Genomic DNA, 17,591 nt, shown 5'->3' with positions numbered 1-17,591 from the left:
TAGAAAAACTCACTGAAGGACATTAGAAGGATAATTATTATTCATCCTTGGAAAAACAGCTGATGATAATTATTTCGTCGTCTGTTGATGATGAAGTGAGTGAGCAAGTTCATGTGTGTGGGACTGTCAGAATTATGACTCAGCTGTTGAACTTTAGTAATCATTCAATCAGGTACTTAGTGTCGGTTGCAAAAAGCCGGGTTATTTTCAATCCTGATTAATTCCAGTAGATCCATCTTTTTGAAATGGTGTTCTCTGATTTGGTTCACGTGAAATTAATCAGGATTAAAATTTAACCGGCTTTTGTGCAACCGGGCCTGTGTGAGGAAAATTTTTGCATTCCTCTGTGAATTAATATCAATTTACTGTGATGAGATAGAACATTTCTGTATGAACTATGAATGTTATAATAATTTCTTCTTTCGTAATTTTTTTTTATGCTTTGGTACTCCAGAGCGAAGATTGGTCCCCGATATTATGATGTAAATTATTCAGAAAATATGATAAAATATGAACTTACTCAGCCACATAGTAGGAGTCCCGGGTCAGAATGAGTATGGTATCCATGTCCGTTTCTGATGGATCTCCAGTTCTGAAAACAATTTTTCACTTCATCAACCACTTTTGTAACGGAAATTGAACAAATCTTTCAGTCGAAGAAAAGATAATAATGCCAAAAAGGAAATTAGAGTACAATTATTCACAGTTCAAATCAAATCAAAAATTTTATTCGCAATACAAACAATTGAGGGTCTTGCCAAACCCGAAGATTTTTCTTTTGATTCTCTTCTATTAGTGGAATAATAGTAATGATGGGACCTACCTAAAACTGTAGGTCCACTCATCTCTCATCATCATCCGCCTCATTACCCACGCATAAGCCTAAGGCTCATGAAATCATCACCCCAAGACCACAGTAGCTTAGGGTATGATCACATTGGGTGTGTACAAGTGCACGCGTGGTTATGCATGACCAAGCGCGCAGATGGGAACAAAATATGGAAGAGCCATAGGAACACTCACACTGAACGCGTGTACTTGCTGCTTGCGTTAGTGTGAGCAGCTACAGACAACTCACAACGTGTTTCAATGCCGAGAAACAAATCTGGAAAGAGCCATTGAAAACAAAAACATTATGACTTTTCTGTAGCTGCTGACACTGAACGCAACCAGCAAGTGCACGCGTTCAGTATGAGTGTTCCTATTGCTCTTTCCAGATTTTGTTTCTCATCTGCGCGCTTGGTCATGCATAACCACGAGTGCACTTGCACATACAGAGTGTCCCAAAAGTAAAGTGTCAAACTTCGGGAATAGGTTCTATGGGTCAACAAAGAGGAAATGTGGAATATTTGTTTTCCTAAAACGCTTCGTTTACGAGATATTCGCCATTTTATATTTTTTACAAAATAATTTTTATCTTCAAAGTTTTCCAACCGATCGCTATAAAAATCGGTAGGTATGATCAATAAGAGAGATGAACTGTAGAAAAAATATTCAACTTTGTCCAATTCTAAAATTCAAAATGGCGGCCATTTTAACTTCCAATCCAAAATTGCAGGAGAACGGTGATAGATAGAGAAATTTAACAAGAACAAATGTTTTTAGAAAATTTAAATTCCAATCATTCAACACCAAAAAAAATGAGAATCGGACAAAGTATAACAGAGATACAATGAAATGTGTGTTACTAGCAACAAAAAGGAGTACATCACAGTAAGCTATTAGAAAAAAACTATTAAAAACAAAATTTTATCATCCAAACAAGAAAATCATAATTTGATGTTAATACAGACTGGTAGGCTTCCTTGCTATTTACAACAAATTGATGGTTTGCTGCCTCGTAACACACAATTTCATTGTATCTATATGTTATGCTTTGTCCGATTCTCATTTTTTTGGTGTTTAATGATTGTAAATAAAATTTCATAAAAAAAATTTTTCTTAATAAATTTCTCTATCTATCACCGTTCTCCCGCCATTTTTGGATTGAAAGTTAAAATGGCCGCCATTTTGAATTTTCAAATGGGACAAAGTTGAATATTTTCTACAGTCATCTCTCTTATTTGAACATACCTACCGATTTTATAGCGATCGGTTGGAAAACTTTGAAGATAAAAATTATTTTGTAAAAATATAAAATGGCGAAATCTCGTAAACGAAGCGTTTAAGGAAAAAAATATATTTCACATTATCTCTTTGTTTTGACCCATAGACAACCTATTCCCGAAGTTTGGCACTTTACTTTTGGGACACTCTGTACGCATCCAATATAATCCGATGCTAAAAATGCTTATGGCAGTAAGACCCATATTATTAACATAGCCGTTTTTAAAAGAATATGGTCTAAAACGAAGACATTAGCTTAGATGTGCACGTAACACTAAGTGGATAGTGGATAAGACATTCTGTCAGCTTTCTCCACAGTCAAATCTTCAATTACACATTTATTTTATCAATATTTTTGGAATATACAACAAAGTGTATAAAGATAGATTGTATTAGGGGTAACCTGTTGTCTACCTACATAAATAGAAAACAGATATATACAGTAGAGAAACTATAGCATGAGAAGATAGATATCCCATGGTATGGGCGTCTATGTTAAAAATTTCACTGTTAACTCAAGCTGATAGTCCACTTAGTTGTTTTTCGTGAAGCTATGTGACGCTGGTAGTCTCTCATAATGAGCCGTCCTTACACTCTAACCCCAACAAACAGTAATAATTTTCATTCATCCATCAATACAAACACAATAATAATATGATATGACAGTAGTCGTCAGTAATTGACTTGAGAATACAAAAATCGGATTGAAATTTAGAACACAAACGACCTTTACATGGATTTCTTCTTATGCATCTTTTCACCATGTTATCAACATAATGATACACTATCACAATAAAATGATCCAGTATCACTACACATGATACAGTATCAACGGAAATGATACAATATCATACATGATACATCCGTTACAGAAAAGTTGATACAGTATCACACAAAATGATGCAGTATCAACGCAAAATGACACAGTATCACCACACATGATAGTTTTAGTTTTAGTTTTAGTTTTATTCTAAGTCATTGACCATCGCTGCTGGATAGACTGGGTCAGGGTTTATAAAACATGTCACAAAAAAGTTTCAAAATGTCATCTCACTATCAAGAAATTCACTCAGGCTATAGATGGATGCTCCACAAGAGAGACTTCAAAACTGCTCGAATTGTCTATCACTTCCACTATCCTTGACCCACTCTGGCAGCTTATTAAACATTTGAAGGCAATGAACACCTCTGAGTCCTTGCTAAACGGCATCTTGGCATGTTGATGAGTGAGTCTGACGGGTTCCATAGCCATGTATCCCACCACGAGTATCAGCACTCCTAGCTCTGTCTCTGATGCGACCAGACATACGAATGTACTGATTCACAACAGTAAGCATTTTTAACGTCTTGAAGAGTAGTCTGCAATGAGCATGAAATCACTGCCCGTCAGCACTCGAACAGCCTTTTTCTGCAGTATCAACACAACACGATACAGTATCATCTCAACTTGATACACAACAACATAAATTGATACGAACTAACAAACTTCGAATGAATTCTACAAATCATGGGATACCTTTCGTCATCTGGGCGAATCATGGGCTACATATTCTCAATGATAATACCAGAGACAAACGAATGTCCGTTTCTCAATGATAACACTTACTGTGGATCAGCGTCGATGAGGCCCCAGGCCCCTAGCACCATTGCAGAATCACTGATTAACATGCGCTTGCAGTCTTCTATTAGTAGCTTGACATGCTCGGCTGTGGCCACACTGTCTTCCTCCTGTTCCTGTCTCTGTCTGTCATCAAGAGACAGTGATGCCAACTCCTCGCTCACACCTCCACCTATATCATCAATAATTTTACTTTTTGTGTAGTTGAGAGGTTGATATTGCGGTAATTATTCATACTAATAAGAAGACTAAGAAATTGTCGAAAAACACAGATTTTTTTGAAAGTTAGAAATACTGAGATTGCAATCAGTTTTATCAGAGATTAACATGAGTTAACAACCGAACCCGGTCTTTCTAGCTTACAATAAAATCTGTGGTTTTGACAATTTTTTAGGGCGAATTCACCAATTCACGTTAACGCTTCGATTAGTAATCTTAAATTAATACTAACTAATGACTTTAAACGAAAGATTAGGAATTTGATTTCACCAACGAAAGTGGAAACACAATTCATCTTTGAGTCTGAAGATGGCCACAACAGTCGTAACGTCATCATTGCCGGAAAGTAAGTGTTTCCACTTCTCAAGTGTTTTAATTCAAAGTTTCCATCAGTTCGTCAGTAGCTATTTTGACCAGTCCTTGAGATACTAAGGGCCGATTTCTGAGCTCGGGATTTAGCTAAGTTCTAGACATTAAACAGCTGGAGTCAGAAAATTGGCTTTCCGAAACGGGGCGTAGTCGTAGTCATTGTCATAGTCACATTTGAATTAAATTTCGAAAAACTGGAAAATTGAACACAAAATAAAATAAAAAGTGAATAGTGAGTTTGAATGATTTAGGAATGTTTAATTTCGTCAAGGAAAAACGTTTCCAATTATTTATAGAAATGTGAAAATGAAAACTGCGACAACTATCCTAAATCTGCGACTAGGCATCAGGTTTCGTTGCAGGTTTACACAGTCCGCTACACCCTTACACACTAGTTACAGATTAATGAGAATAAGTTAGGGAGAAGTTATTTATAGTTCAAGGTATATTAGGGGTTGAGTTTTGACTTTAAATGGCAATATGCTATATGATCTATATGCTATTAGACACCAAGATTAAGGGGGAGGGCGAGTCAGGAGGGTTCTTCCTATTTATTGGTGTCCTAATTTAATATAGCCTTAGTTAATATTGCATACTGACACTACTGACCACCACTGATGTAGGGTGTCCCAACCCTAGTATTCTAGAGCCTTATACTCATATTATGGCACATGGATAAAACACTTTTCAAGTAACTAATTTTACTTAGATGAAATTTTAGGAGAAATATTAATATTGAATCAATCCCTGAAATCACATGTCGGTATACAAGAAGCTAAAATATGGCAAATAGGAGAAATAGCAATAATTAAATAATAATATTGTTCCTCATGAAACTTTTCCATGCACTAAGAAGTATATGGTGCGTGATGGACATCAACTTGTGAATCAGCTATCGTCAGGCTAGCTTCATACACATTCGGTTTCATTCGGTTCGGTTCGGTTCGTTGCCGAAAACGAATGAGGCTTTCATACATATCAGGTTTTAATTTGTACGGTTCTAATTAGGCATTTCTTCTCAAACACAGCTGTGTTTGGATTTTCACAATTCATGCTGGTATTAAAATACAACAGCTGGTGCTCAAGATGTGATTTCTTGAACAACAAAATTTTCAAGTTCATTGAAATTCTGAACTATTTCAATAGTTTATTTTTGATTATATTAATTTTGGAAGTTCAGAGTGATTATTTTTTTGAATTGAAAATTTGCTTCAATTTTGACACATGGTACATAACGTTCATCTCTTCTCTCCATTAATGAAATCATATAGATGCCATGGAAAAAATAAAAATTCTCCCTGAGTTTTAATTAATCGTCATATTTTTTCAGAAAACTATTCATCGAGAAAAAATGCTCAAGTAAACTAACAGAAATGAATTGACCATATGATTTTGACATGGAATATTTTAAACAGATAATCACGATATCAGGTTAAAATAAAAACAGAAAGCGAGCGTGTGTAAAAGACTGAATTCGAATATGATAAAACCTATTCGTGTCGAGGGGGCGTTTGGTGCTGTGCGGTTGCTATCCGGAACCGAATTCAAACCGAATCACCGTTTCACACTTATCGGAATTTGCCGAAAACGATACCGAACCGAATGTGTGTGAAAGTAGCCTTCCCTAGAAACGAATTTGAACCTGATGGAATTTATTAAGTCAAGTAGGCGTTCGGTTCTATACGGTTTCTATTCGGTACCGAATTTAAACCGAATTACGGTTTCATACTTATCGGAATTTGCCGGAAACGAAACGAACCGAATGTGTGTGAAACTAGCCTTACTGTGATGTTCTTACTCTTTCATCCGGCCAGAACAGTAATAATAGCATTAGTCGACAGTAATCTGCGTGAAATATGGAATTTAAACAACCTATATCATGGGATATCTTCTTATGCTATATTTTCTCTATAGATGGGGCTGAGTGGAAATAGTCCAGTTAGAAGCAGTAGGAATGATATTTTCACTGTTCAATGTTACTGTTGTGTGCGAATCCAGCTTACTTGTAGAAGGTGGGTTTGGAACCCACCTTCAGCTCACCACTCATCAATCATCATTTGTCTCATTACTCACGCACAGGCCTAGAGCTCATGTTGGCATCACCATCAGCAAATTAACGGCAATTCTCCATTTGTAGAAAATCGTTTCTGAGCCCACCTAAATGGTGGGAAACCAACCGAACGAATGTGTGTGAAAGTAGCCCTTCCCTAGAAACGAATTTGAGCCTGATGTATTTATTAGAGTCAAGTGGGCGTTCGGTTCTATGTGGTTTCTATTCGGTACCGAATTCAAACGAATTACCGTTTCACACTTATCGGAATTTGCCGAAAACGAAACGAACCGAATGTGTGTGAAACTAGCCTCACTATTGAACAAGCAAACTTGATAAATTTGTTGAAACAAGAAAGTAGTTTTCTCAAAAAGTTACTGAACTAATAAATTCATGTTTCCGATTTCCACTCACCTTGCATTATATCGATCGTTGCCTGTCGGTAGACATCCTTGAAACGACTCAATAGTATCTGCAAAAAATAACAACAATTCAGAACCTTGTCAGCATTATTTTTACTAGAGTGAAATTCACTTTTAACTGCTTTCAAAGTCTATTTCTTTAATGAAAATGTTAGTTCTTTGAGATATCTCCACTAGGGACTCTCATGGCACTATTCCCAGTCAGCCCAGAAAGAATATTTTCACTGAACCGGACACAAACTTTCATATCGATACGTTGTGGTAATCACTGATTTATCTTTTTATATAATGTGAAGAGAAAACGTGGGAAAAAAGTGCCACAAGATTTCATATAAAGATGAAATATTTTGTTCATTAATTATTAATTCTAAATTGTTAAAAGACGATTTGGCAACAGAGCAAAAGAGGTGAAGAGAAAAAAAGCAAGAGAGTGAGTGAGACAAATTTTAAGCAAAACAAATTCACTATAGTGAGGTCCATGTTATAATGATAGTGGAGAAAGATAGGAGAACAACGTAGCCGATCCTCTTTCTTGTCAATGCCTTCTATAGACGGTAGCTGATACAGGTTTATTGATGTAAATAACTAATAGTGAGTACGTTTATGATTTTGTATTCAAATTTTCAAATATGTGCAATATTTCTTAAGGTTTTAATTTATTGCGCTACATTCTGTGATTCATTTAGAGTATAAAATCAACCTTCAAAATTTTCAAATAATTATTCCTGGACCGAAAATCAAGTGACAAAGCAGTGTGCGATTACATAACCTCAACTTTTGGACAACATTAAATTTTATCAAAAATTTTGGAGAGAAATAGTACAGGCTCAGCCTAGTTTTCCTCTAATGTCATAATTGTATTATGATTATAGTGTTTTATACAATGTAAGTAACTGTTGATTCTCGTTTAAAATAATCAATTATATTTTATCAAGCAATAAATTATATTTATCAATAATTTCCATAATTAAGATGAAATATTTTGTTAATTGATTATTAATTCTGCATTGTTGAAAGACGATCTGGCAACAGAGCAAAGCGAGAAAGAGATAGTGCTATCCGCTTTGTTGGCGATAGACTTGGATAGCAATACCATTGCTAATCAAACACTGCCATTATAACGTGGACCTCACTATAGAGAGCAGCAGTGTAGCTGAATGGGTATCAGCATAGAGAAAATATAGCATAAGAAGATATCCCATGGTATAGGGCGTTTATGTTCCAAATTCCACAGTCAAATCAAGCCGTGAGTCCCATTACTGCAAATCGTTTCGTGGAGCTATGTCTCGGGTAGCCAGTCTCTCATAATGTGAAGGTCTTACATTCTCACCCTGTCAAAAAAGTAATAATAGAAAGTAGCCGACAGTAATCGGCTTCAGTGAATAAAAATCGGCATGAAATTTGAAACATAAACGTCCTATACCATGAGATATCTTCTTATACTATCATTTATTTATGCAAATCAGTCTCAAATCAATCTGTATCAGTCTGCAACGGAAACTTGATGCCTTGAGACTAGATGTGCTGAACGTCTCAACCTCCCATATGTCTCAGCATCTCACGAAATGTTCTAAATAGGCACTTTATCAACTTAGACCTTGACAAACTGTTTTTCATTGTTTTACTGTTAGTGTATAGTGGAGAAGGGATAAAGGAGTGAACGAGTAGAGGAGACAAAAGAGACAGAGAGTGTGTGTGTGTGTGAGAGAGAGAGATAGAGAAAGTGAGAGAGAGTGAGCTGGCTGACCTGGTCGCAGTGAAGAGACCATAGGCCAGCCGCAGCTCGGAGGAGAGGTGATCGGAGGAGGGATGGAGGAGGAGTTGGCGCTGGCCAGAGGCACAAGTCTCTCGCAGTAGGTCGGCTGCATCAGCAGTCACACTGTTCAGCAGGCCTGCATCAGCCTCCGGACAGCTGTAAGCATCAGGCTGATGGCAGCCTGACGGTAGTCGTCACGCATGTGAACTCTCCAGTAGCTAAGTCAAATTTAAAAAACTTCTAATTCGGAATATAGCTCTAAATAAAAATTAAATTGAATATAAAATAAATTTGACTGATAAAAAGCCAGTGAAGAATTAAAACTTTGAAACCTGACTGCGTAGTTATGACGAGATTCACGTTATAAAGTCAACAACTGATTAAAATGGTTTGCTATAATTATCACTGAATTAATCAAATCAAGTTTTATTCAATGAGAACATTCCGTTTGACAATAAATTCGGTTACAAGGAAAATCTTGTCGGCAAACAGGAGTGAAATACATTCAGAACTCAACTAAAAATGCTTACATATAAACTCAAATTAAAATACTTATCTGATTTAAGTTTAATTATCTTAATTCATCCCAAACACACACACCATCACACATACACACACCCACACTCCAAGGAGAAATCATAATCATTAATAAGATAGTGATAGAATATTGAAACAAGTGACTGTCAAGGTGATTCATCCAAGAATAATGAAAAGCTCATTAATCTCAAACGAAGAATGTTCCATCAACCATAGGTGTAATTTAGATTTGAAAGACCTAAGATAGTTTGAATTTTTGATCACGACGGGAAGATGTTTCTATCCTTTTCCAACGCCGCACCGTTTCCAAATCTTTTGTAGCTATGAAGGAATATAATAATCGACTACTTAATCTCAATGAGTATATTGAAAATATTCAATATCAATGAGAATATTCAATCTCTTGTGGAGCGATTCAATCTCTTGTGAAGAGGTAGATATACTGGCACAGTATATATATTCTCTCGAGAATATTCAATCTCAGTTATGGAAATTTATAATTATACATATATAATAAAATACATATTCGCATGGTGAATATAATGTATTCAAGATATTCATGACAAGAATTAACAATCATTATCAGATTTTAAGGGGTGACTTTAATCGCAGCTACCTACTATAATAGAAGACGATGGAAGAAGAAAAGATGCAACTATGTCGTCCTATGCCATTTCCACTCACTATAGCCTGAATCTCACATTAATAATATTAATTTAGAAGCATTTTTTGTATGTGCCTATTGTATCATCTCATATTTTAAATTACCAATAAACGAATTAATTGCGAAAACCAATAAGAAAGAAATGTGTGAACTGTAGTAGATCTCTCACGTGAGAACCGAACACAGAAACAGTCCATAACATCCAAATGCCTGTGTTGCCAAATTTTGCGACACTAATTTCAATCTTTTCATGCAAGCCCATGTGTAGTCAATTATATATTATTCTATTGATTCAATGATGCAAAATTATTATGATGTGAGTTATTAGAATAAGCATTTGTAAACATGTGGGATGTATGGTAATTCTGAATTGCTCTACACAACTGACTAATCATATTTAAATATCAAATGAACTCTGCATAACAATAATTGACCGAGCGAAGTGAGGTCTAAGATTCAAGTCGACGGTTTGGCATTCCTCTTAATGTTTATATGTTGCGCATTTACAGCGAAACGCGGAATAGATTTTCATGAAATTTGACAGGTATGCTCTTTTTTAATTGTGCGTCGACGTATATACAAGGTTTTTTGAAATTTCGCATTTCAAGGATAATATAAAAGGAAAAGGAGCCTCCTTCATACGCCAATATTAGAGTAAAAATCAGACTATAGAATTATTCATCATAAATCAGCTGACAAGTGATTACACAGATGTGTGGAGAAGCCAGTCTATTGCTGTATTTCCATATAATGTCTATAGTTTCAATCAGGTACTTGTGGATGAGAATACTGCGTGAGGTCTACTGTTCACAGAGCTACTAGTTATTACTACCCAAAAATTATTTCACCCAACTGATTTCAATGATATATCATAAAAGCTTTAATAAAACTCTCATTTAATGAGTAGGCCTATGTAAAATTATACAAAATTGAACCATCTAGTTTCACACGATTTGGCAACACGGATATTCTGTCCACATTCAACTCGTGTTATTCAGAGTAAAGGAGGGGTTTCGTTTCAATGCCGTCATCGACCACAACAGGAGGACGATCTCAGATTGGAAGGATTTCAATCTGTCTGAATAATGTAAAAGATTATGTTCAATTATGTTTTTTAATGTGGGAGGTTAAGCCGTGTCCACACTGGAAAAATGTTCGACAAACATGTTGAAACAGTTTGGACAAATTTTATTACGTTTGACAAACAATGTTTGTCAGTGGCCAGTGTGGACGCGTCACCAAACAAAATATTTGTAAGTGGGGAGAACAGGTTTTATGTTTTACAGCAAACACAGAAATGTTTGGAAAAACTGTAATTTTTTGTTTGACAAACAATTATTGTCCAAACTTTTTAAAATGTTTGTCCCTGTGCCCCTCAACAAACATGTTTGCCGAACATTTGTTTGGTTGTGGACACGGCTTCAAGTTAACACAAATAACGAAAAGTTATTTATAGTTAGTTATAACCAAGTTATTGCATCAGCTGTTTTAGCACACTTGAAATTTTGACAGTTTGAATGTCTTCAGACAACAATGCCGCCTGTCGTCGTCACTGTGGAAAATTATACACAAACGAAAACAAACCTTAAAGGTTACATCACCTCATGCTGTGTACTGCTGTGCTTTCGAGTCACTCTGTATAATTATCATTGAACAAGTGACTTGTGGGTCACTCCGTATAATTATCATTGATGACTATCTCAATGAACTGAATGAATGGATTATTGAACGAATAGATCTACTCACCGATTAGCTGAGTTCATTCCGTCCTTTCATCATCCCAGATAGTTTTCTTTCGCCTGTTCTTGTGTAGTCACCCTGAACACATACAAGACGTACATCAATAATGTTTGACAAGTGATAACTAATATAAAGAAAAGTTTCACATGAATTCCAAATTCAGTATCTTGCATAATTCACATGTGTATATATTGTAGAACAAAATTCTGTTTAATAATTAATTCAAGGCTCTCGATGTTGAACGAAATTTGTCGAGTCCAATGGAACAGATTTCACACATGGAAATTACTGAGATATTGCAATTATTCAAATGCTATTGAATTAATTATTATCATTATTATTAAACGAAAATCCAAATTAAATGCTGTAAGACACCCCTAATTGGAACAGATTCCAATACACCAACGGTGATCGTTCACAATATTCTATGCGATTTCTGTAACCCGACAATCGGACTGTTACATTTTTTACAATATGTAATTTCAAATATCCTGTAGGTGTCATATCGTAGCAAAATCATTGTGTTTGAAATTAGCCAATGGCACTAACTTACAAATCTGATTAGGTACAGTTGTTTCTAATCTACCTTGAAGGCTTTAGCATAGAGAGAAGATAGCCCATGATATAGGGAGTTCATGTTGCAAATTTCACTGTTAACTCAAGCTGACAGATAAATTGTTATTTTTCGTGAAGCTATGTGACGCTGGTAGTCTCTCATACTGTGCTGTACTTACATTATCACCCGACCATAACAGTAATAATTCTCCTAAATTCATTAAAGAAACACAAATCATAATAAATGGATGTGACAGTAGTCGACAGTAATCGGCTTGAGTTAACAAAAAGGGCTTGGAATTTGGAACATAAAGGACCTATACCATGGGATATCATCTTATGCTATCTTTCCTCTATGATATCACCATAAATGGTACAGTATCACCAAATATGATACAGTGTCGACACGAAGAGATACAGTATCATCTCAACTTTAAACACAACACCAGTAATCAGCTTGAGTTAACAAAAAATCGGCTTGGAATTTGGAACATTAACGACCTATACCATGGGATATCTTCTTATGCTATTTTTTCTCTATTTTATCACCATAAAGTATACACTATCACCATAAATGATACAGTATCCCCATAAATGATACAGTATCACCATGAAATGATATAGTATCACCACACATGATACAGTATCGACACAAAGCGATACAGTATCTTCTCAACTTGATTCACAACACCATTAATCAGCTTGGGTCAACAAAAAATCGGCTTGAAATTTGGAACATAAACGACCTATACCATGGGATATCTTCTTATGCTATCTTTTCTCTATGTTATCACCATATGATACACTATCACCATAAATGATACATTATGACCATAAATGATATAGTATGACCATAAATGATACAGTATCACCACACATGATACAGTGCATGATACTAGCCAATTGTGTCCCGACTAAAACTGTAACGTTCATCTAATAGACTGAATAGGGGAACAATATTTCATTTTAGCCTATCAGTCTCTTTAATAATTATCAACATAAATTATACAGTATCACCATAAATGATACATTATCACCACACATGATACAGTGCATAATACAAGCCAACTGTGTTCCGACTAAAACTGTAAAGTTCATCTAATAGACTGAATAGGTGAACAATTTTTCACTTTAGCCTATCAGTCTCTTTAATAATTATCAACATAAATGATACAGTATCACCACACATGATACAGTATCATCTAAACCACCTTATCTTTTCACCATATCTTTTTGGGGATCAGTATCGCCATATCTTTTCTCTATGGTTAAGGTTAAGGTTAAGGTGTACCTTGAGAGCATTAGTGCCGGCATACTGCTCGCTACTATCACCATAAATGATACGGTATCACCACGCATGATACAGTATCAACGCGAAACGATACAGTATCATCTTAACTATCTTTCTCTATGGTTAAGAGTAAGGTCTACCTTGAGCGCATTGATGCCAGCATACTGCTTGCTACTATCACCATTAATGATACAGTATCATCAAGCATGATACAATATCAACACAAAGTTGAGGGCAGTGCCGGCATACTTGTTGACGATGTCCTAGAGAAAAGGGGATTGACCTCAATTAAGATTAAGATTGAAGGGTTAAGGTTAAGATGTACCTTAAGTGCATTAGTGCCCGCATACTGTTTGCTGATGATATCCCCGTTGTTGGCCCAGAGCAGCTGGAAGGCACGACGTAGCGGGGCGGGGAGACTGCCTTCAGGAGGCACAAGTCCAAGCTTCGTCAGCTGCATCTGCAGCATCGCTTTCGCCAGCGCCGTCTACAATCAAACATCACACACTTAGCATACATTGAAACTATAGTGAAATTCAGGTTGTAAAATTAGCATCTGATTCACATTGGTTTGCTATCCTTACCTACTACCAAATATTATTTATGACAAGAGTATAGAAGAATACATTTTTCAGCTAACAAATTGTCTTTTTTTCTTTTGAGGCTACTCTTGAAAATAAATAAAATATAAGTACCCTTTTTAAATTTATTTACTCACAACATGTTTTGGCTATATGATGCTATTTATACTGTATGATGCCGAACCATGTTGTGAGTAAATAAAATTTAACAAGAGTAATTTATTAAGATTTCTATTTTTACTAGTAGTTCTGTGAACAGTAGACCTTACTCAGTACTCATCCACAAGTACCTGATTGAAACTGTAGACCCTATGGAAATACAGCAATACACTGGCTTCTCCACACATCTGTGTAATCACTTATCAGCTGATTTATGATGAATAATTCTATAGTCTGATTTTTACTCTAATATTGGCGTATGAAGGAGGCTCCTTTTTCCTTTTATATTATCCTTGAATTGCAAAATTTCCAAAAACCTGGTATATACGTCGACGCGCAATTAAAAAAGGAACATACCTGTCAAATTTCATGAAAATCTATTACCGGGTTTCGCCGTAAATGCGCAACATATAAACACTTAAACATTCAAACATTTAAACATTAAGAGAATGCCAATCCGTCGACTTGAAACTTAGACATCACTTCGCTCGGTCAATTATGTTTTCCAGCTACTTTCTTGATTAACCAACTATAGCTAAGGGTGGCCACAAACGACAGGACAAGTGTGTTGAACATGTTCGTAGGTACACACAATTTTTTGCTGAGGATGATGCCCACATGAGCTCTAGGCTTGTGCGTGGGTGATGAGGCTGATGATAATGAGAGATGAATGGATCTACCGTTTTAAGTGGGTTCTGAACCACCGGGAAGCGATTTTACAACTCATTAATCATATTCAGAGGAGTTGGCTCAAGCGGTCACTCTTCCAACGGGAGTACGAGGCGCATGGTTCTTAACTTATGCAAGCGATAGCTTATCAGCGCGTCCACTGAAGGTCTCTGCCCACTGCACCGTATCATAATAGGACCGGTATAAGAACGTTATAGGAACGGCACATGCAACAAAGAATAAATAGTTCAGGTGTATTATAACCTGGCAATGCCCACTAGACCGGTCCGAAACCGTACCGTATAGGAACGTGCTATGACCGGTCATCGTACAATTTCTCGGAGAATATTTTGCTGGTTACGTTACGTTCCGTTTACGTACCGTTCTACAACGGTGTATAGCCACGTATGTACCGCGTTTTAGACCCGGTTTTAGCTAGTATAGCGTATGCGCGTATGTGCTATGTGTAGCAGAAGTGGAAGGGGTATACACGGTCATCATACCCGTTATAAACGCGGATATAACCCGTTTATAACGTGTATGTAACGTTGTCGATACGTAGCAGTGGGCATTGGCCTGCATGTTACATGCCGGTCAAGTTCCTATACCGGTCCTAGTATGATACGGTGCAGTGGGGCAGACACCTTGAGACAAGCATGGGCTGTGTCATCAGCGAGAAGCTTCGAACAATTAAACAGCTGTTTGACAGCAGCTTTCTACATGAAATAAACATCTAATAACAATATAAACCACTGGTAAAATTACAATGATAACATTTCCTTCTACCTTTAACACCTAATTGAACATAGCCTTTTAGGTTACGTTCATACACTAGACAAATTGAAATCTCGCAGTATTGAGGCATTCTCCTTGAATCACAGCTATCTACTATAGAAGGCAGTGGTGGTGGAGGAGGCGGATGAGGAGGAGATAGTGGAGGAGGAGGAGGAGATGAAAGAGGATTAGTAGAAGTACTTCTGAATAGGGTGAGTGGTAGGCTTACCTGTACAACGTTGGTGCGGTCAAGACAGTCGATGCAGTTGGTGCGGAAGACACCTGTTTGCCGACAGATGATGCCCTGGCGGTCGAGCCAGCAAAAGCCAAAGTCGTGCAGCACCTGACTCAGCTCACTCACCAGCACTGACACGTTCTCAAAGTGCATACCGCGACTGCAATCCAAACACCACATTCAATCATCAAATCCAAAACAGTACAATCTATGATATTATACAGAGTGTTTCAGAAGTAGTATCGAACATTCTAGGGTATTGTTTCTGGATGATAGGAGACTACAAATGGCTCCATATGGCCATCTTGCTGATTTTACAATGTTTTTCAGATGACTTTGTTTGTCATGGTCATGCATGCAGTACGAAAAGAGTTAATTTCTCTGTTATTCTGTGACCAATCTTGACAAATAAGGTATCCTTGAAATCTTGATAAAATTTGCTAACTTTTTGGTCTCTTGTAAATTTTTTTTAAGTGTACAGTTTTCGTAACATTTCGTTCTTGAGATAAAAATTCCTAAGTGAAAAAAAAAACAAAATGGCAGCTATAAGGATAACCACTGAGTTTTGGATACTTTAAATATGACATTATTGTAGTCGATCCTATCATCCAGGAACAATACCCTAGAATGTTCGACACTACTTCTGAAACACTCTGTATAATTGATAAAAATAAGCACATGCATACTAGAATTCCAATTAACACATAAATATTATGTATTTTCTTGTTTAGGCCCACTTGTATTTACATAGAAATTTAAGTACCCTTTTTAAAATGAATTTTTTATTTTTCAGAGTCATCTCAATTCATTTACAAGTGAAAGAACAAAATGAATTTAGTTAAAACATGTTCTGGAAAATAAAAGATAAATGTTGAAAAAAGTACTATGATTTATTTTTTATTCTGAGCTCGGCATTTAGTTCTACACTTTAGAACTAGACTTTAGGTCTAGAAGTTCTAGACTTAAAACAGCTGGAGTCATAAAATTGGCTTTCCGAAACGGGGCGTAGTCGCAGTTTTTATGAAAATCTATATTTTCTCATTTCTATAATTGGAAACGTTTTTTCTTGACGAAATAAAACATTCCTAAATAATTCAAAATAGCTGAAACTTTACACTATTTTCTCTTTATTCTATTTTGTGTTCAGTTTTCTAGTTTTTAGAAATTTAATTTAAACGTGGACTGCGACTACGCCCCGTTTCGGAAAGCCAATTTTCTGACTCCAGCTGTTCAAAGTCTAGAACTTAGCTAAATCCCGAGCTCGGAAACCGGCCCTTAGTGTTTCAAATGATTCGTTTCTTCAAGCAAACTATCATTCGATGTGTGAATAGTATTATTTTTTTTGACCGACTGGGTGACTAGGTTCACTAATAATAAACATAAAGCGGCTCTACACTGACCAGTACTCGTGGAAGTCGAATGTGGCATAGAGCAGCTGTGGACTGTTGAGGTGTAACACATGCTGAGTGTATGCGTCCCATATGACTCGCTCCTTGCCCGCCTGCTCGACTAGGTTCACAATGCAGACGGGACCGTAGCAGGCTGTCTCGTCCTCAAAGTGTTTGGCGAACGCAAGCCTCGTCTCTGCTTCACCTATCAAGTAACAAACAATACAGGATGTTGGATACAAGTTTTCATTTCCAAATATATACATGAATTGTTATTGTTTTTGGAGGGACGAATTCAAGGATCCAAAGGTTCAAAGAGCCCCACACGTAAACCGAAGCTTATTGTGTTCCCAAGTAGTATGTTAGTTAGGCAAACCAATACCTATGTCCTTTACAAGAACCAAGAGTTTTTCCCTATACTAACATCCCATTCACCACCTGGCTGCAATCCTTTTCGC

At 36.4% G+C, this 17,591-nt stretch overlaps 1 protein-coding gene across 1 annotated transcript; it reads right to left on the bottom strand.

Annotated features, from left to right (window-relative positions):
* Positions 1-3,817: 3,817 nt before the first annotated feature.
* On the bottom strand, positions 3,818-17,338 carry LOC120356067 (phosphatidylinositide phosphatase SAC2-like; the record flags this gene model as incomplete). The annotated part of the gene is made up of 6 exons (XM_039444872.1): positions 3,818-3,896; positions 6,777-6,834; positions 11,488-11,559; positions 13,653-13,814; positions 15,740-15,905; positions 17,146-17,338. Coding segments are annotated over 4 exons (590 nt in total), but the record flags the coding sequence as incomplete, so codon positions are not given.
* Positions 17,339-17,591: the final 253 nt, after the last annotated feature.

Source organism: Nilaparvata lugens, unplaced genomic scaffold, assembly GCF_014356525.2.
Source record: "Nilaparvata lugens isolate BPH unplaced genomic scaffold, ASM1435652v1 scaffold5692, whole genome shotgun sequence".
Taxonomy (NCBI): domain Eukaryota; kingdom Metazoa; phylum Arthropoda; class Insecta; order Hemiptera; family Delphacidae; genus Nilaparvata; species Nilaparvata lugens.
The sequence above is the reverse complement of the archived record's forward strand: the minus strand, read 5'-3'. Positions and strand labels throughout refer to the sequence as shown.